Source organism: Xyrauchen texanus, chromosome 5 (genome assembly GCF_025860055.1).
Source record: "Xyrauchen texanus isolate HMW12.3.18 chromosome 5, RBS_HiC_50CHRs, whole genome shotgun sequence".
NCBI lineage: Eukaryota > Metazoa > Chordata > Actinopteri > Cypriniformes > Catostomidae > Xyrauchen > Xyrauchen texanus.
Window position 1 is genome coordinate 24,720,453 of NC_068280.1, and position 21,146 is coordinate 24,741,598.

At 36.1% G+C, this 21,146-nt stretch overlaps 1 protein-coding gene across 1 annotated transcript in view; it reads right to left on the bottom strand.

Annotated features, from left to right (window-relative positions):
* The window catches only part of pcca (propionyl-CoA carboxylase subunit alpha), a 78,069-nt gene that overhangs the window by 17,595 nt on the left and 39,328 nt on the right, over window positions 1-21,146 (bottom strand). The window contains exons 10-19 of the mRNA XM_052126506.1: window positions 19,071-19,173; window positions 16,222-16,316; window positions 15,703-15,853; window positions 13,431-13,574; window positions 11,955-12,029; window positions 8,826-8,894; window positions 8,661-8,736; window positions 8,376-8,589; window positions 3,704-3,806; window positions 1,098-1,196 (exon numbers count right to left, since the gene is read on the bottom strand). Coding sequence (XP_051982466.1) covers window positions 1,098-1,196; window positions 3,704-3,806; window positions 8,376-8,589; window positions 8,661-8,736; window positions 8,826-8,894; window positions 11,955-12,029; window positions 13,431-13,574; window positions 15,703-15,853; window positions 16,222-16,316; window positions 19,071-19,173 — 1,129 coding nt within the window. The remainder of the gene's footprint in view (window positions 1-1,097; window positions 1,197-3,703; window positions 3,807-8,375; window positions 8,590-8,660; window positions 8,737-8,825; window positions 8,895-11,954; window positions 12,030-13,430; window positions 13,575-15,702; window positions 15,854-16,221; window positions 16,317-19,070; window positions 19,174-21,146) is intronic.

Genomic DNA, 21,146 nt, shown 5'->3' on the forward strand with positions numbered 1-21,146 from the left:
TTTGGAACACCCAATTGTGACTGAGCTTTAACTTCCTGGCTGATGTCTTGAGATGTCGCTTCAATATATCCACACAATTTTCCTTCCTCATGGTGCCATCTATATTGTGAAGTGCACCGGCCCCTCCTACAGCAAAAGCACCCCCACAACATGAACTGCCATGTTTCATAGTTGGGATGATGTTCTTCGGCTTGCAAGCCTCACCCTTTTTCCTCCAAACATAACGATGGTCATTATGGCCAAACAGTTAATAATTTGGTTCATTAGACCAGAGGACATTTTTACATAAAGTAAGATATTTGTCAAAATGTGCACTTGCAGGACTCGTTTTACTGTGGGTATAAATACTTGTCTACCCTTTTCCTTCAGCATCTTTACACGGTCCTTTGATGTTGTTCTGGGATTGATTTGCACTTTTCATCTCTAGGAGACAGAATGCGTCTCCTGCCTTAGCGGTATGATGGCTGCATGGTCCCATGGTGTTTATACTTGCATACTATTATTTGTACAGATGAATGTGGTACCTTCAGGCATTTAGAATTTGCTCCCAAAGATGAACCAGTCTTACGGAGGTCCACAATGTTTTTTCTTAGGTCTTGGCTGATTTCTTCTGATTTTCCCACGATGACAAGCAAAGAGGCACTGAGTTTGAAGGTAGGCCTTAAAATACATCCACAGGTACACATAAAATTCAGTACACCTTCTATCAGAAGCTAATTGGCTAAAGGCTTGACATTATTATCTGGAATTTTCCAAGCTGCTTTAAGGCACAGTTAACTTAGTGTATGTAAACTTCCGACCCACTGGAATTGTGATACAGTCAATTAAAAGTGAAACAATCTGTCTGTAAACAATTGTTGGACAAATTGCTTGTGTAATGCACAAAGTAGATGTCCTAAATGACATGTAGTTTGCTAATTTTAATCTGTGGAGTGGTTAAAATATGAGTTTTAATGATTTCAACCTAAATCTATGTAAACCTCTGACTTCAACTGTACACCCAAGGTGGTAATGGTTACAACTCAGGTGTACAACTTTTCAATAATTCAATGGGCTAGATTAATTTCCTATATACATTTGCGTGTGCATGTGTGAACCTGGAGAGTCCTGTGTTTGCCGTTGATGCTGATGGGCAGCAGTGCTGAGGCCAGGTTCCATTCTCCAGACACTTCAACCTTCTCTCCATCTATCTCCACCTACACCAACAAACACACAGATGTTTTTAGATACGGTTTTGGGGGAAATAGTGAGAAAAATATCCAACCAATCCAATGGGATCATTCAGGGATGTCAATTTTCCTCAATTGGAAAATCAATTCATAAATACAGCAATTGCTGTTTTTAAATAAGCCTCTAAAATGAGTTAGAGGTAATTTCATATAAATTTTAATAGCTTATGTAGTAACAATACAGGACTATGGTATGTCCACATTTGGATTGCTTTATAAACATACTGTATTGTGTGTGGGTGTGCGGACACACATATAAGAGTAACAGCGAAACAAATGTATGTTTCAGAAACCCTCTAAGGTCAGTCAGTAAATTCTGCTCCCAAATCCACCTGATGCCTGAAAGGGGAGGTGGGGGTGTTTCATGTTAGTCTTGTTTTTAAAGCAATGTCTCTGGTCAAGCTGATCACCCTCAGCCCTCAAACACTTGTCTAAACAACAGTTCTGAATCATCAGTTACATTCCCAAAGCATGCTGGGACACTGGAACCTCCAGGACCCTCTCTAGAGCAGGGGGTCCGGTTTGATGTGCAGTTTTGGGAGAGGACCAGATATCCACCCCTCAGCTTCAAGAAAGAGAGAGAGTCTACTGAAATCAGGTTAGGCCCCTGATCCCTGGAGGCTTCTTTTATCCCTAACTCAAGGACCACAGGTGTATAAACACACAGTTTGTGAGTGACGTCTCAGAGAAAGTGTGAGAGCTGGAGAGCTGCTGCTCTGTGAGGGCCTTTCAGTAACAGAAGAGGAAGACACACAAAGAATGTAAAGTGATTTAGACTCAGAGCGGAGGGATTGATTTCAACACAAATACAATTACAAACAGAGAGAACGTGGAAGCATCGCTCACTGGAACAAAAGCAGAGAGCAGACCTTCTCACAGAAGTCAACTGGATAGAGAGGCTAAGTTATGACAAATTAAAACTTGTGGTCGTTAGACTATAGCCCCTTTCTCACACACAGCTTTTTTCCAGAAAATTTACTGCAATTTTCAGGTTAGAGGTCATGTGTGAACGTGACCCTTTTGAAATTATTGGTACATTTTGCTGTCAATTTCTCTTCCATTTCCAAAATTGTATCATTAGTACTTATAAATGTCCATTTTGATGTTATGTCTGAACAGCACATGTGGTACATTTTCCAGTAAAGGAAACCCAATGATTTTCCTGTAATTTACCTGGTCGCATGTGTTAAAGGGGCTTATGTCTATTAGCTTTGAGGCCATCTATATATTAGTGAATTCCAAAAAGTTGACAAAGTTAATCAAATGCTCTTTAGCATGAGAATGTCCCTCCTATTGACAATCAATAGTAAATAGAAAATCATGGTTTACGACGGTGACATAAACTACTGTAAATGCCATAGAGCACATCAGTGCCTGCCCATCTGGGTTTAGCAAGTATTTTTCCCATAGACTTTTCATAAAATCCATCATAAAAAAGTATTAAGCCTGATTGGTTCGTACCAGCCAACGAGCTCAGAGGTAAAGTCACATCACAAACTTTGTTTTAAGGAAAAAAATATTTGAAAACCAGACAAACAGACAAATGTACAAGACTGTGTACTTAATGTCTTTCATTGAATAAAAAAAAACTATGGGAATATATAAAACTATTGATTTTAGGTTGTTGATAAGTATAGAAACAATATAGTTTGTTAATTGCAAAATATTCCAATATATATAAATAGATAAGTAGGTTAAGAGTGAAGAGACACAGACTCGATTACACATTTCACAGAGCGTCATGGGAGAGGGCGGTCACTCTGAGGCATGTTTCACGGGCTTGCTTGGGTTGCGGTTCTTCGATTGTTGAAACTTTCTCTGCTGTACATGGGTAATGTAGTTCTTTACCATGAATTCCGCTATCAAACATGATTTTTAAATAATGAAGTTGACATAACACAGATGGATGTCTTCAACGGAAGCATCGATGTACAACCTTGGGGCTCAAGGTAGGTCTGTATTTAAAGTTTTATAAGTTATCATTGAAAATCAATCTGCCTACGGAAAAAAATTATGGGATTTTTACTTGCAGGACCAGACTGTTGCACACTATTGGCTACAAGAAAAAAAAAGAGAGAGATTAGAACATGTCTCTGACCAAACTTCCTGTTTCAACAGGAATTACATAAACACAGGAAAGAAAATCACATTCGTCAAACATTTTCAAGTGGTCTTTATTAATGACAATTATTGTTCTATAAAAGTCAAAGGCTTGAATTTTTGGGACTTATTATTGTTATTTTGGTGCTTTTTAATTTATTAGACAGAAACAGTGGAGAGGGACAGGACATGTTGGGGAGAGAAAAGGAATGGGATCAAGACGATGCATGCCAGAACCGAACCCTGACACCTGCATGAGCATTTGTCAAAAACACATGTGCTAACTCTGGCACCACAGCTCTGGCATGTCGACCATAATTTGAGATATAATAAGAGGTAAAATATTTTGAAAATGAAGGACAATTTTCACTCACTGTATAGATGTTTTCAGAGTGAAACACGCCCAGCATGTGAACACCTTTATCAAGCTCCACACACAACTCCCATTGTCTTCTCTCCGGAGGAACGCTTGACACCCTGGAGCACAAAGATGCAGAACGTTCATCATATGTCAAGCCAGGTGTAAGAAATACACTCTCTCTCCTTACAGTCTATATAAAAGGTCTCTCTTTGCAATCATTTTCAATAATAAAGCCTTCTCTCCTTTACAGATGAGCTCAAACACAACACACACACACTCTAACCACCTGGTCACTGGTTGTTTGACTGACAGTTCCTCTGCTAGGAGACCTAAAGTAAATGTATTAGGAGGAATGCAGTGTTTTTCCCACCATGGTGGGCTGCATTCACTACAAAGAGAAAGCCCACCCCCCACCAATAACTTTTGGAACACATAAAAAAGAGAAAAGAAAGAGAAGGTGGAGGGGGAAACTGGAGAGATGTTTAGACAGATGGCCTCTGCATCTTTTTTCAAGTGTAAATTGGTCTTCTTTTCCAGATGAAGAGTAATTCATGACTGATTCATTTGCAATGACTGTGATGTACATTCACAAACAATTAATATTTACAATTAAAGGCCCATTCCATTTTAAATATTACACTTAATAAACTTACACTCCACATGTAATGTTTAAGTTTTATGGTTTAACTTGAAAACAGTGTGGTTGTAGCGTATTTAAAGTTTAGGAGTATAATTCCTGTTCCGCTACAATCACCAAATGGAGTAATTGTTTCCCAAACACTGTCCCCATCTGTCACCGAGGGACAAGTCTAAATTATTGTCTGTGGTAACTGACAGCTACAAATGCAGTCGATACTTTACCTTGTATTTAACCTGGAATATTATTTTTCTTTTAATGTTTGAAAAATAAAATATTAATTGAATAATGTTCAATTAATATCTCTTTGAGATACAAGTTTTACATTTTAATGACTTTAAGTGACAGTGAGTGCTGGACAAATGGCCAAATGTGTAAGTGTCGAAGGATAGAGAAGGTAGATTTACAGAGACAGAAGAAAATAGGGAGAAAACTGTTAATATGGAACATGGTGCAGCCTCAATGCAGAAGTTCTCTCTCTCACACATAAACATTGGTCTGCAGCAGATGTTTAATACTTTGTCCTAAACAGCTGGATGGAGGGAAGAAAGTGTTTCAATAGATCCTCATAATCATTTAAACTTACAAAACACAGCTATATTATGTAATACTACAACCATAAGAAACAGAATCTCAAATAAAGGAGGCACATCACTGAAAACAGCATTTTCTATTCTCCTTGTTCTATGCAGACAAAGCTCTCTCCCCATTCCAACAAGAATATTTATAAAAACAAAGATACAAAAACAAGCTATGATGTCACTCACTAGCAGCACTAGTGAAAGACCAACATATCGGTAAGTTTAAATGAAACGTGTTAATTTCTGCAAATAATATTTGACTGTTTAACATGTAAAATTATGTAGTTAACGCAGTATCCTTTGTTTTTTTTTTTGTTTTTTTTCCACTTTCTGAAATTTCAGTAATGTTTTTCCCCTTCCTGTGGTTCAAACTGGCATATGTAAATTTCGAGGAGGTACATCCTTGACTCGACTGCACATCCTACCACAGAAACTGTTTGTGTAGAGCGGTGTCACAACGCATATACTGGGCATAATAAACACAGGAGCGAATTTACTGTATGGAGAATGGAGACTTCACCCGCAAACATTGAGCCAGGAGTGGGAGAGATGCAGTACGAACAAGTTGCCATATCTCTTCACATTGCCTGAAAACACTCACTGTCATCCGAACCAGTGTCAAATACGAAACCGAATGAGAGACCCAGCATGTGCACAATAGAGACTGAACAGCTGCTATTTTAAACTTAAGCATTCAATTTGTTATATCTATCTATCTATATATATATATATATATATATATATATATATATATATATATATATATATATATATATATATATATATATATATATATATAGTGTCTAATAATGTGTTACGCAATGTACACTTAATTTTATCTTGTCAATAAAGCTTAATATAAATAGAATCTGCCCATTTCATAATATCATTTAAAAGGTTCACCACAAAAAACACCAGCTTTTGACCTGCTTCTATTTACAGCATGTCCACTGATTTTATGACATGTAACCATATTTTTGTATCAAAGATTTATACCTGTAAAAATGTGTTTAACTAAAACTATATAAATATATTTTACATGTACATATTTAAATGAAATAAATTATGTCTAACCATTTTTTGCAAGTTCTTTGAGAGAGTATAATGAAAATGTATTAAGAATTATGTTTTAATATTTGTTTTAATGCACCAAGTAATATCATTAATCGTGATTAATCACAGAAAACTGTGCAAATATCGGCCAATATTAGTATATGCAGATATATAATATCAGCCACTATTCAGCCAAAAATGTGTATATGTTGATATATAATATCAGCCAGGCTAATAAATCAGCAAATATTAGTATATGTTGATATATAATATCGGCCAGTCTGATTAATAAACCAAAATTAGTTTTTGTTGATATATTATAAACAGGCTGATTAATCAGAAAAAAAATTATTTATGTTGATATATTATATCGGCTAGGCTGATTAAGTGACCAATATTAGTATATGTTGATATATAATATAGGCCAGGCTGATCAATTGGCCAAAATTAGTTTGTTGATATATTAAATCGGCTAGACTGATTAAATGTCCAATATTTATCTTGATATATAATATCGGCAAGGCCGATTAATTTTCCATTATTTGCATATGTTGGTATATAAAACATTGAGATTATCAGCATTGGCTGTAAACTATGCCCTCTTAAATTCTGTGTAAAATAAGTGCTCATTTCAATTCCACAATTGTGAATACATCTTTATTGCTTCTATTATATAGTTTATATTAGCATTATATACAGCTATTGCAGGTATCTGTAGGTATATGTAGCCTTTATTAAACCCTTCTCTTTAGTCACTTGCTTTCTAGAAAGACGTGACGCATTAGACCAATGCTTTGGCAATGCCACCACTTATGTCAAACACATAAGTGGTGGCAAAAATCTTGCATAAAAGTAAACTTTTATCAGATTACATTATTGAAAAATGATTCAGAGGGCTCTAATTCACTACTGTGGCTTCAAGATCATCAACAGAGCTTACTGGACTGAGATCATTTGAACTCACAACTTTGCCGCAAATATTAATAGTGAACATGACTACATGTTTGCTATTAACTCATATCATTATAGTAATTGTATCGCTAAGAATATGTTTGTATTTATGATGGTTTTGTGTCATACTTTCATTTAATCCTCTAATCTGTCAAATCTAACGCAACGGTCAGTGGGCTTTCTGACACCACTAACTAAACAAGAGGATTGGTCTATAGACCTTATTCTCACGTGTGGCGTGAGAGCATGAGAACAGTGTCAATTGCGTTGGTAGCTCTAAATCTAGCGAGATGGAGATGAGATATAACAGGTGTAATTCTGCAGCCGAATAGTTCTGTTAGCTTTACAATTCTTGTCAGAGGTAATGTAAAATAAGCAAGCACACGATTTGAAATGTGGCAAAAGACCGATTCAACTTTGCGTGCTTGCAAATTGTAACGTTGACTGCTTTGTCGATTATAAGCAGGAGCGACAGTGTTAGACACATAATAACATAATTTGCAGGTTTATACATGAGTAATATCATAAGTTCAGTAAAAATGCGCTTCCCTGCACACGCTCACACTACACTCAAGCGTCAGCTGCTAAATGCTGGCTGCCCGAGAGAGAGAGAGCGAGAGAGAGAGAGAGAGAGAGAGAGAGAGAGAGAGAGAGAGAGAGAGAGAGAGAGAGAGATAGATAGTTTTGACTCTTTAAGCGTCTCCTCTATTCACGCCCCCAAATTTAAGACCTCGGCAAAGGGAATTTAAGACTTCTTCTTGTAATTTATTTAAGATATTTAAGACATTTAAGGCCTTTAATAAGTAAATGTAAGACTTTAAGGACCCACGGATACCCTGTATTGGCCACCCTGCTACCTAGATATTGGTTACAGCATCGGCCATTAAAAACCCATTTCAGTCGAGCTAATCAGGACATTAACATATGACCACCCATGTTTACATATTAAAGCCTATTCAGTATTCAGCAATTTGGCAAGAGTCGTTATTGCTCATTTAGCATGCAAAAAATGTTAGCCAATAACAACAGTATTACATTTAAATAATTAATTAATTAAATAATTATGTATAATTATTTATTTTGTCTTCTTTTTTTGTTTTTAATTACCCATGTCTTTCTGCTGTTTTTGGTATTGTTTGTATTGTTGTAGACTGGAAGCTCCTGTCACCAAGACAAATTCCTTGTATGTGTAAGCATACTTGGCAATAAAGCTGATTCTGATTTAGAAGGTTTAGAGATACAGTAGCAAAAATAGCTCATTGTAATTCTAAGTGCAGAGAGAATGTGAAAACTGGTAATGTAAACCTAAACTACCACTATTTCTAATACAAGAATCCTTGATTAAGATTATAAGTGAGATTGTGGGAACAAGATAAAGTGCTATAAGTGAAGAATATGGCCCATGACCGAACAATCGACAATGGTAACTAGTAGGTGTACGCATATGTAATCCAGATGCCCACCTCAGATCTCCCAGGAACTTCTGAGAGCGGAGCTGTGCTGCTACATAGAGTGCTGCTGCCGTGGCCAGCAGCTCTCGCTTCTCTCCTGCTGTTAACAAGTGACCTTTGAACCCATCAGGATACACCTCCGGCAGAAACTTTGTGCTGATATCACCAGACACAAACCGAGGGTGAACAATGATCTCTCTCAGTAGAGGAATATTGTGAGTCACACCTGAAGGAATAAGAGAATAAGAAATACATATATACAAATTTAAAATTGTGTGCATAATTTATGCAATTTACCTCGGATGACGTAATTATCAAGTGCTTCCTCCATTTTCTTCAGAGCTTCTGCTCGTGTTTTACCATACGTGACCAGCTATTAAACGGCAAAACAACAAATCAGTGGACAGGTGTGACATTTACAATCAAATGAGACTGTTGGGACAGTCTGATCATTTATTTTACCTTAGAAATCATGGGATCATAGTAGATGCTGATGTCACTTCCTTCTTGAATTCCACTGTCCACTCGAACCTTCAACAGAAAAGCAAACTAATCATTCTAAAATGCAATTCGTAAATATTTAAAACTTGACTTAAACTGTAGATGTGTTGCAGTATTTGAAATAAGAAAATCATTTCTGAAATATTATTTGAAATATGATAATGACCGATTTTGAATATATTCCCTTCCTAGTCCACAAAGAGACAATATTTGGTTAGTTGTGTCCTGCATTTCACATGATTCTTGACAAAAATAAATTCTCAAAACAAATCTGTTTAAAGTCAGAAATTACCGGAACACAAAACTATTAATAATCATTAAAAGACATCACACAATGCTTTCTTTTTGGGCCTGTCTATAAATGAATTGATAATGTAAATATCCTCAATGATGTTTGCTTTCTTTAGACATTTAAACATCATCTGTGCGTGTGTGCGTGTGTGTGTGTGTGTGTGTTTCTGAAGTCAAAACATTTTACATCCTGTTCTGATTAGATAGCAGAAACCGATGGTCTTTCATTGAAGAGGAGCCATTTGGGCTTCCTGAATTGAGTGAAATGTTAATAACCTTAAAAACAGATACATCTACTCTCACATCAATATACTAATATATTTGATCCAGCAGAGAGTACACGCGCACAAACACACACAGGATACCTGCTTTAGTGACTTACATCAATTATATTTTTACATAAGACATAGAGAACAGGTCAAAAGGGAGGCGGCAGCACTCTACACTTCAAACACATCTACGGGTGGGGATTTCAAAGTATTACAATACTGTATCGATATTTTCATGCCAAGAATCACTATTTTTAGTCGCATTTTTCACATTATTTCTGGGAAAAAGGAGACTGCCCAACATTCAGAGCAAGTCTCTGAGAAGGCAAAGCATTGTTTAGTACATTTACATGCACATTTATAATTGAGCTACAGCCTTTTTTGTTTTCGAGCTGCAGAACAGTCTTTATCTATTTGTCCATGTATACATAAAATCAGGGCTTGACAACTTTTTGGCTCGCCGGCCACTGTGGCTAGTGGTATTCCCAAGTCACTCACCACTCAGCACTTTCACTAGCTAAATTCCCCAGCCCCTCAAAAAGTGATAAAAACATCAGGGAACTGTAATTGCATGCATTTGTTTTAACATTTTATTTGAACAAGAATAATAGGAGTTCAGCAGGACACAGGCCTAATGATTTAGTCATCTTTAGAATACTATGGCCAGTTAAAACAGGAGTAGGATAGAAAAAGGGGAAAACTTTGTCAATAATTTTCTAAATTGTACTTGCCTTCATGAAAGTTTACCATATTTTTTCCATTTCAGCGGCATTTGTAATAATAACTACATATACATGAATGGCTCCACATTACAGTGGTTACGCTAATGTAGATGGTCTATAAACTATAGTATTTGATATGAAAAACAAATGGCCTAAACACATTCAGAAAACTTTAACTACAACTTTTACTGTTAATAATTCCATGGAGTACAAAAGGAGATGTTGGGTAGATTAAACTCAGTCACCATTCTCTTTCATTGCATCTTTTTCCATAAATGGAAAAAAACATGAATCTTTTTTTTCATTCATGGAAGAAAGAAATCCTATGGGTTTGGATCAAAATAAAGGTAAGTGAATGATGACAATAATTATTATTAATAAAAGTGAAGTCTTATAGACTCGACCTAATCAATTTAATATACATCTATACCAGATACCAGCTAGTGTTACAGCAGTTAAAACATTTTTGTTTGGATGATGATGTACAGTATATTTTAAAAACCTTGAAATCAAAGTTGTTGATGCATTTCACACTGTTGTCTCTTTATCTCGCCCTGTGCTGTTTATAATGTCAGGGCTGTCTAGCAGTTTAAGATTTTCTAATTCCTTTATGTAGAGCTTTTTACTAGAATGTTCTCTTTAGAATTCATATGTGTCACACATGTTATGTGGTCTCCACCGACCGCCGCGATATAGAGTGAAGACTGACTGAATAATGCATATTTTGCTCTGCTCTGCTCTGTGACTGTCCCAGAGCTTTGGCTCTATCTCTGGAGCACGCTGATATGCGCTGTGGTGGTCTGCACAAAACCGCGCTTTGTTCACCCCGCACATATTTGCATGTCAGGTATGGGAAACATATTTACTTCTTATAAAATGCTGAACTCGAGATGACTACAATAAAATTGGCTTCAGCTGGGGCCTCCCGCAAAATTGGCCAATAACGAAGTTACCCGCCACTGCCAATTTCTACCCACATTTGGCGGGTGCTAATGCATGACACAATATGTAATTAAATATTTGAAGGAAGGACATCAGCTGAAGTGAAGCTTTTCCAAAATCTCTGCAGATGGGCAAATGACTGGATTGTAGCAGCTCCTTCCATTCATCTTCTTTGCCCCGTAATAGCTCTGTTTGAGATGCTTCCATCGTACGCACCTCGAAATAAAACCTTTTTTTTCAACTTTTTTTGGTGTTGCATGTGACTGTCTTGTCACATGCAACACCTCAAAACCCAGAGACCAAGGACCCTATTTTAAAAGCATTAGTGCTAAGTGCCTTCGTGCGTTCTTTGCACGTGAAATTTAATGAAATTAGAGCCCCAAAGGTGGTTCATTTAACATGTATACATGCTGAACGAAGCCTAGCTAAATTGCTTTATCTTCTGTAGGTCTGTTCGTCTGACTTCACACAAAAAAACATTCACATGACATGTAAAAAAAAGTGTGAAAACATTGTGAATCCAAGCTGAATTACTCCTTTTCAACCAAAATCCAAACTCAGAACGAATTATAGAGCGAAAGCTTATAATAGAGCAAAGCAGTCAAGTCTAATGCAGATGAAAGAGAAACTATTGTATAGATATTGAAAAATGTGATCCATCCTTACACACAATTAAAGAATTTCAATATTGTATCAGGACTCAGATACCAATATAATATTGTATCGACAGGTCCCTGCTTATACACAGCCCTAAACACATCCAAGCATGGGGGATTCTGAGACACATACCACCTCAAGAAACAAGCTCATTTAAAATGCAAAAAAAAAAAATATATATATATATATATATATATATTAGTACTGACATTAGCCAAGTCAAGCGGCTCCTGGTACTGAGACAGTCGACCGATGGAGGGGAGACCAAATGATTTATATGGATCCTGAGACAGAAAAAGAGAGAGGAAATATTAGTTCTCAAATAAAACACAGGAAACAAGAGGTCAAGTGCCGCACCTCAAAGCATGAGTCTTAATCATGAGTTCAAACTGCAGGCCCAATTAAACTGGGTTAACAAGACTCGCTATCTATCTCATCTTCTGCTGCCACAGACATTTCAGTCATCTAGGCTGGGTCAGGATTTTTCAGCATGATCAGATAAGAGAGAAAACCCAGACTGAATTCAATAGTATCATCATATGAATAGCTGTTATTCAAGCTTTTAAAAATGTTTGACTGCAATAATCCTAAACACAAAAAGAAACAGTTTGTCAGATTAAGGCGAGTCCAGGATTAACAGCTCTGTAGGAGTAAAAATACTCAGGATCCCACTTAATCTTTTAATAATCCATCATGAAGAAAACCCCTTTAATAGGGCAGGACATGCTTCATGGTTTAGTACCTTTCACAGATCAAGAACATGTCTAGGTGACATTTCACTATATAGAATTTAATGATTGTAAATAAATAAGCAAAAATGCAAAAATGTAAATAGTAATTTGTCAAATTAATTATTTATTAATTGAATAATATTCAAGAAAAAAAAACATTAGCATTATAGTATATATTATTATAGATTCTATGCTATATTCCCTATTCTATGACTTTTAAAGTTAATGTAACTTTTTCTTTGTTAAAATATTTTCTCCTATTTAATCCCAGATAAATCTGCAGAGACAACTATTAGTAAGCAATTTTTACTGTAGGTTAATTTTCTTTAAAACTGTAAACACAGTGTTTCTGTTGTGCTTTGAAAATTGCTGTTTGTTGAGAGACCTACTTAGAACTGGCCCAACAATTTTACTCAACCAATGGCATGAATTGGGGAGGGACCATCTCTTTGTTCGAACAACGGCATACAGGGGCATATTCAAAAAGCTGTTTTTAAAACAACGTTTATTATTCAATTCTCTTTGGTGGTGCAGAAATGATTTACTTCAGCTTTAAAGTCATTTTAAAGTACTACATTTTAGTTTGAGACTAGGATTCAAAAATTATTTCATAGAGATTGCACTCAAAAAGAGCTATTTTTAGCCAATAAAATGTGGAGCATGAGCATAAACGTTTATAATCAATATAGAAATTTTAAAGTATTCTCCAAATCCATGACTTCTTCAGGCCTGTAAATCACAGTGGTTTTTCCATGACCATGGGAACCCTCATTATTCATTGACCAGGCTGCAACTGCATGCTGAAGCACTTCGTTTGCAACGCTAGTACAATTATTGGTCAATTTTTTATATTTTGGACAATGACTCACCCTGACTGAAATATTGGTTCATTCTCAGTGTAATAATCTCTTATACATGATCATTGCATTACAAATTTGTTTGTTGTTGGTTTACCTCAGCATACACTCTGCTCTCGATCGCCCAGCCATTTATGGGTACATCTGATTGTTTGTACTGCAGTTTATAACCCTTCGCGATACGGATCATCTGTTGCACCAGATCCAGCCCTGTTATACACTCCGTGATGGGGTGCTCAACCTGAGAGAGACACACACTCACTAAAATCATACAATAATACATGTTGTTTATTGTAATTGGTATATGTCTCGTCACTGTCATGACTGCTATGTTGCTCGGAACTGCACACAAGAATTTCACCTACTGTTGCACTTGTGTACATGGTAGTGTGACAATAAAGTGATTTGATTTGATTTGATTTGATGTACAAATAGCTGCCTTGCAGTTACAAATGTAACCGTACATGTTTCTCCAATCTCCTTCTGAAATACGTACAAGAATCAATAACCCAGAAAACAATAAAATGCAAGAGTAATGCTATAAAACATCTCAAACCACTCAGCAACATCCTACTAGACACAAACATTAACATGGGTGTTAAAGAGACTCTCGTTAACCAGACAGTCCCCTTAAGAACTAGTCATTAGCCCAGAGCGGAAATATTAAACCCTTTCCTGCCCAGAGCAGAACTGCCCCTGCCTCTTTGCCTGTCTCCCTTTGGGAGGTCCACCCTAATGAGCTTTATAGACACTTTGATCTGCAACCAGTGGCGAGTCATGGTGCCCTATTTGGCTCAGTGTTCTAGTGAGGTGGCAAGTGAAGTGGTGTTAAAAAGCCATTTGTGATGTAGCTGTGGACTAACGGTTAGTGTATGTGCTCTGATACATTGATACGTAGAGGCGCTACTGGAGGAACACAAGTTTGAGTTTCTTGCTACCCTTTAATTTGTGTTCTTGCCAAGCAAACCCGATTTCTATTGTCCAGTACCTTCATCCACCCAAGCATTAACATTCCCATAAATAATTTTTTTTGGGGGGTAAATCATGTTTCCTAGAGGAATTTCAGTTGTTTTGCTAATTGTTTTCACACACAAAAGAAGAAAAAAATAGGGATGCACCAGTATGAAACTTTTTGGCAGATACAGATCCGATAAAAAAACCGATATGCCGATAACCATACCGATATTTTGTAACTTACCTTATTTTGTCATCAGATAACTGTTTTACTTAGGAATAGTTACAAAATTTCCCCCCAAAAAAAAAAGTTTAAACGTTTTTCACTGTTCAGTAAATCATTTCCATTGAATATTTGATCTGTTAAAAACACAACTGGCCAAAATGTTAAAGAGAGCCACAGAGAATGATACACACAACTTAAAAATATAAAATTAAAAGATACAAAAATGACTAAACATGATAACATGATGATTCATATCAAAAACCTTTTTTGTAGTTTTAAAACTTTTTGCACGTCTGTTTTTCAGTTTAAAACGCAGCCTATAAATGTGTAGCAATCACACAAAGTCATATTGTCTTAATTCAATCAATCATGAAGCATTCATGGATATAATACAGACATCTCAGAAGTCTGCTGGATTCAAAGCATTTTGGATGGCTTTCCTTATCATGTAGCTGTTAGGTATGCGCAGCTTTCACAACGGTCACGTCTCTTGATGGCTTTTATTTCTGCATTAATTTGAGAACAAGACAGAATACAAATGTAATATCAGATGTTCTTAGGAGTGTCAACCCTTCTAGATATTGTGGAAATTATTATTTCAGGATTATGAATATGAATTCACAGAGTTTTTACAAAGTATTACCAATTAATTATAAATAAACCATCGGTTTTTCATATTGGCATTTTCATGCACATTACAAATATGCAGATGGTTTAAATTTGGTCAATAATTGGCCAATAAAAAATAAAATAAAAATCGGCAGCTGATACATCCCTAGAAAAAACTGTCATCACAAAAATCACAAACATAACGCATGGCCTCTATGGACTTCCATAATAGATACTTTGAATTTGAAATATCTGCACCAAACTTTCATTTTCATTGAGGCTGAATGAGTTTCCAATCTCCATCTGATCTTGTTAGACAAACACAGTTCTCAATAAACAGCTAAAGACACACCTCTTCCACAAGCACTTAATCCATAAACATAAATAATATCACTTCTCTCTACTTTTTCCACAATTAAACTTTTGTACTACATTTGTTAAATTTTATACAGCTCCGGATTACTCTTAATAATTTGCTTGTGCTTTCTTAATTTGTCTAAAATTATTCAATGTACATGTAATGAGCAAAACTTGTATGCACTTCCTAAAGTAGGACAAAAACACTCCTGCACATACAAACCTGTAGACGTGTGTTCATCTCCAAGAAGTAGAAGTTCTTCTTGGAATCGACAAGAAACTCCACAGTGCCAGCTGAGGAATACTGCACTGCTTTAGCCAGAGACACGGCCTGCTCTCCCATCGCTCTCCGTGTGTCTGGATCCAAAAAGGTGCTAAACAGACACAACACACAGCTCTCATTGATAAGTGGTACACTGAGTGGCGGATCCTGGCATAGGCAATATAGACATTCGCCTTGGGAAGCAGCGCTCTGTCCATTCACAGCTCAAAACAAAATCTACTTCTCTATTTCTCATCCATGTCAGTGTCACAGGACTGCAAGCGCTCTTTGTCGTGCCTGCCTCTCTCATTGAAAATTAATTGTGACCAAGCAGTCACACTCAGTGCTATACATCACCTCCTCTCACTACACCTCCACCTTTAAAATATAGTTTGAGTCAGGGCGATCCTATTCATGGCATACTCATTCCTAACTGCAATCTTATCTCGATCTCTTTGAGTAAAAAAAATACTAACAAACCTGGGCGCCTCCTCCACCACTTTCTGGTTTCTTCGCTGGATAGAGCACTCCCTCTCGTTTAGCCACAGAGCATTGCCATGTTTGTCCGCCAACACCTGCAGACACCATACACAGAATGGAAACCTTTAGCATAAATATCCATACAGTGGCCCTTCCAAAAAACAAAAAACAAATCCTATGACAGTGAAGTGAACAATCTGTATTGAAGAAAAAGATACAGCAATTGAGTTACAAACATCAGATTTGACAGTCAGCCACTGGGAACTCAAAAGCAGCTCCACACCATTGTAAATGATGTTCTAAAGAGAGGAATTACATTAGAATCCCATGAGCACCCAAAATTACCACTTATCCAGTGTTAATCTCATCACCAAAATCACTGTTGAAAATGTAAATCGTCAATGGTAACAAATACAAGACGAAACAAGCACATCATGATGATAATTAAACGATTTTATTAAAGCATATGGTTTACGAAAAGATGATAAGAAAAAAGTGATTACAAAATAAAAATAAAACAGTGAGAGGTATAAACAGAAGAAGAAACATCTGTTTATAGAAGAAAATCTTAAATATTGTTAATCTAATCCAGTCAGTCAATATGTTGGGGATTTCCCCGTTTGAGCTGCGCAAGTTGAACGCGCTTAACACCTGCAAAATGAACCGCTTTAAAAAACGTTAATTACCTCACTGAAACGCATCCTATTTATACAATAGATTATACATTTATACATAATTTGTTTTGCGAATACACGATTTATTAAAAAAAATGCGCTACACGCAATGCAATATTCTAAACTGGCTAAAACACAGGAAATTATAGAGATAGTTCACCCAAAAACATTCAGTCATTGTTTACTCAGCCTTGTGTTGGAGGCAGTGTAACTGATGTTTTCACCTCATTCCAAGTGGCGGAGGATGAATCTCAGTTGTCTCCATGTCTGAGACCGTCAATCCGCGCATTTTATCACATGGCTTGTTGAGCACGTTACCGTGGAGACGTAGCGTGTGTGGAGGCTCACGCTATTCTCCGCGGCATCCATGCACAACTCACCCAGCGCTCCACCGAGATCAGGAACCACATTATAGCAACCACGAGGAGGTTACCCAACTCTACCCACCCTAGCAACCTGACCAATTGGTTGCTTAGGAAGCCTGACTAGAGTCAATCAGCACACCCTAGATTCGAACTTGCGACTCCAGGTGTGGTAGTCAGCGTCTTTACTTGCTGTACCCCTCAAAAAGATACATTTTGTGATGAAATTGTATTAATGTGGATGTGGCCTGAATATAAATTCTTGAGTGAGCTTTCCCTATTACTGTATAACAGTCTTTAAAGCATGAAGAGCTCAGAATATAGTAACTTCTAAATAGTATCTAATACTTCAGTATATTGATTATATGCTATAATTTCAGGAGATCAGGTTTTTATAATAAGGACAGTTGTACAGTATTTTGTATGTAGCTTTTCTCTTATATATTTTATACATGTTTAAATTTAGAAAAAGTTGTGTAAATTGTTTTCTAAATGTTTGAATATTTGAAAGTTTGGTCTGTTACAGTTTGACACCTTTTTTAATTGTTCACATTTTCTAAAATATAAAATGAATATGACATGATGAAATATTTACTATTTCATCAAAAGACTAAAACGATCACAAAAACAAAAACTGTAATAATTAACACTGCACATATATATTCCATAAGACCACTTTCTTGCTTTAGAATCTAGAAAATAATTGAATCAAGAAAATGAATGTATAGTCATTGTTTTTTTTTTGAACAAGCAACCTGCCAGTTACCAGGCCTGAGCCTTAACCATTTCACCAATAAATATGGTTTGGATAAAAGCGTCTGCCAAATGAATAAATGTAAATATCACTGATTTACACTACAGGCATTATTCCACCAACAGACCGAAAGGTTTTCGCTGTGGTACCGTGCCATTCCATACTGAACTGGGTTATGGTTTCTTATTCCACTATGGTGCTGCAAAATCAGGATTAGAATGGACTGACTGGGCAACTGACCAATCACAAGTCGCCACATAAGTAAAGCCACCAGCAGTTCTCTGTCCTGTGTATCAGATTTGCAGATATCACCCTGCTCAAACTTAACAACTTCACAGTCCTCTGTTTTCAGTCATGGTGGTGTTTACACACCACGACTGGGTGCATCAAATACATAAACATATGTCCCCGACTCAAACCAGGTTTTAGTTAACTGTGCTGACAACTGCAGGCCAGGAATGGTTTGTAATGTTAGTGTACCGAAAAGTGCTCAAGTGGAAATGCTGTTGGACCATTACTGACATAAAGCGTTTGGCTAGATGGTGGAAAAGAGGCTTTTTTAGAAAAAAGTTTGGAAACACCTGACTGAATTCATGTTTCCCCTGATCTTAAAAACCTGTGGATCTAAAAGGCTGAAATTATTTAAATGTCAAAAACCAATATAACCAATATAATCCCCATGCATGAATTTCTTTACAAATTTTTTTTTAAATTTCAATGGATGAATTGGCCAACAAAGGTCTGCATATATGGGGGATTTCCTTAAAGACTATTAGAAAAGGTTTATTATTTATCACCCATTAAGGGTGAAGGATGGCTACTTCAAGCAACAATGCAAGATAGATTTGATTTGTGTACCATTTTTTGGTCACTACAAAATTCCCCATACATCCATTTGTCTTCTTTAATCGTTTTGACTTTACTATTATACTAACTAAAACATGCAAAATAGTAATAACAAAAAAGTACACAGTTGTGTTTAAACTGCTATGGTATATGACCAACAATACAAATTTGTATCAAGTGTACAGAAGTGAGGTGGACTTTACTGGCAAATACCTGAATCTCAATATGTCTGGGGTTATCTATGAACTTTTCAATCAGCAGACGGTCATCTCCAAAACTGGACGCTGCCTCCTGAGTGGAGAAACGAAATCCTTCCCTGAATCAACACAAAAAAAAAATCTAACCTTTCTAAAACCTTTTTATACACACACACACACTATGGGCTGAATACATGTAAAAAAATATGTAGTAACTGTACATTTTCAAGCACCTGCATTCAGCATACAGTTATTTTATAAGTTTTGATAGAATACTTTCAGAATCCTTCTCTCAAAATGCCTACAATAAAGGCAGAAAGAAAATCCTTGTCAATAAAGGAAGAAACTTGATTTCTTTTCTGAACAGTTTTTCTGAACAGCGCAGATGTGGGCGGCACACTCTCACTTTAGTAGTGTTGACAGCATTTTATGCCAAATTGTGCTAATTAGAAAAAGTAAAAAAATTGCAGCATCACACGTTATGGTTATTGCGATGCACTAAAAATGGACCGCATTCACCATATGGTTTGATGGTAGACACTAGATAATGAAAATACAATGTCTTATTCATGTAGAATGATTCCGGAATTTAATATCTGGCAACCGCAGCGGAATGTTCTTGTCTTAATTAGCGTGCTGTCAGCTGTGCACCAGAATCAACACAGCCACATTTTTACACAAATATTTCATTAGAGCGCATGAAACATTGTTTTCCGTGATTGTAATTGCACCGTAAATACATTCAACACATCATCATAACATATTCTCAAAAAAAAATACAAAAGTAATTCGTCTAAAATTAACAATTAAAATCAAAGGAGTAAAATAATTAAAAGCACCCAAAAATTAAGTTTAATTAATAAAAGTAGAAAATACAAATAATAAATAGCCTAAATATGGAAGCAAGCCTAGTTACAATCATTCATATACTACATTGTCTTCACAGGATTTGCATTTCATATCCAATTTTGTGTCAAAATGTATTAATCTTTGTCAGTCCAAACAAATAATAGGTTAAGAAGCAAAGTAAAATACCCCCCAAAAAAAAAAAAAAATATATATATATATATTCACAAACAGCCCTGCTTTGGTATCTACAATGTAACAAGCTAGGGGATTTTGGGTCTTAGAGGTACAGGCAGCATTTTTCTTGTTGGAAAGTGGACGAAATATAGTAGTATTACAATATCAATATTGTAGTATACAACTACCTTCTGTGTGCCATCTGCCTTCCATAAAGAAAAACACCAGCAACCAACTTCCCATCTAATTTAAAGAAATCAAGGTAGTGCGAAGTTCATGTAATTTGCAATTTGCAAACTTTGGACAAATTAATCGTTTTTTACTCCACTCCAGTTTATTGATAAATGAGAAAAAACTGTGAACTACCAGGGGATTCTCTGAATGGCTAAACTCTCTGGAAGTCAGTTCAAGTGACTGTGTAAGAGAACTTGACATTTGTGGCAAGAGATTCCACTTTGCAGATAACCATCTCTTTGCCCGAGGACTCTCACTCTCTCTCTCTCTCTGTGTGTATGTAATCTCCACTGAATTGCTCTCAGCGACTGTTTTGCCTCTCGAGATAAATCCAATTAGAGCTAAAGCAAAAGCCTATCTTCAGCCTACAGCTGCGAAAGAAGCAATTAACAGCAACATATTCCACTGAAGTTTTAATTAATATTCACAAGAAAAGAGAGAGATAAGAGGAAGAGAAAAAGAGGGATTGGTAGGAGTTTGTCCAGGCTACTGTATATATACAAAGTACACTGCATTGTATATTGTATTATAATACATCTTGTGTTTATCATAATGTACATCATTGTGTTTATCACATTGTGTTTATCATATATTGCATTGTATTTTTTTTTTTTAAGAAAAATGTTTTTATTTAGCCTGTTGTTGTTGTGTTTATGTAAATCTTTGTATTTAATATGTTTGTTGATTGTTACCATTATTGTTGTTTGTGTGTCAAGTGCTGCTTCCATAACTCCATCCTATACATTTAATTTATGTTTAATTTGAGTAAACTTGTTCATTGAATTTCACAGAACTTCTTTTTTACCATTTATATACGGTTTATGGTGTGTTTGTG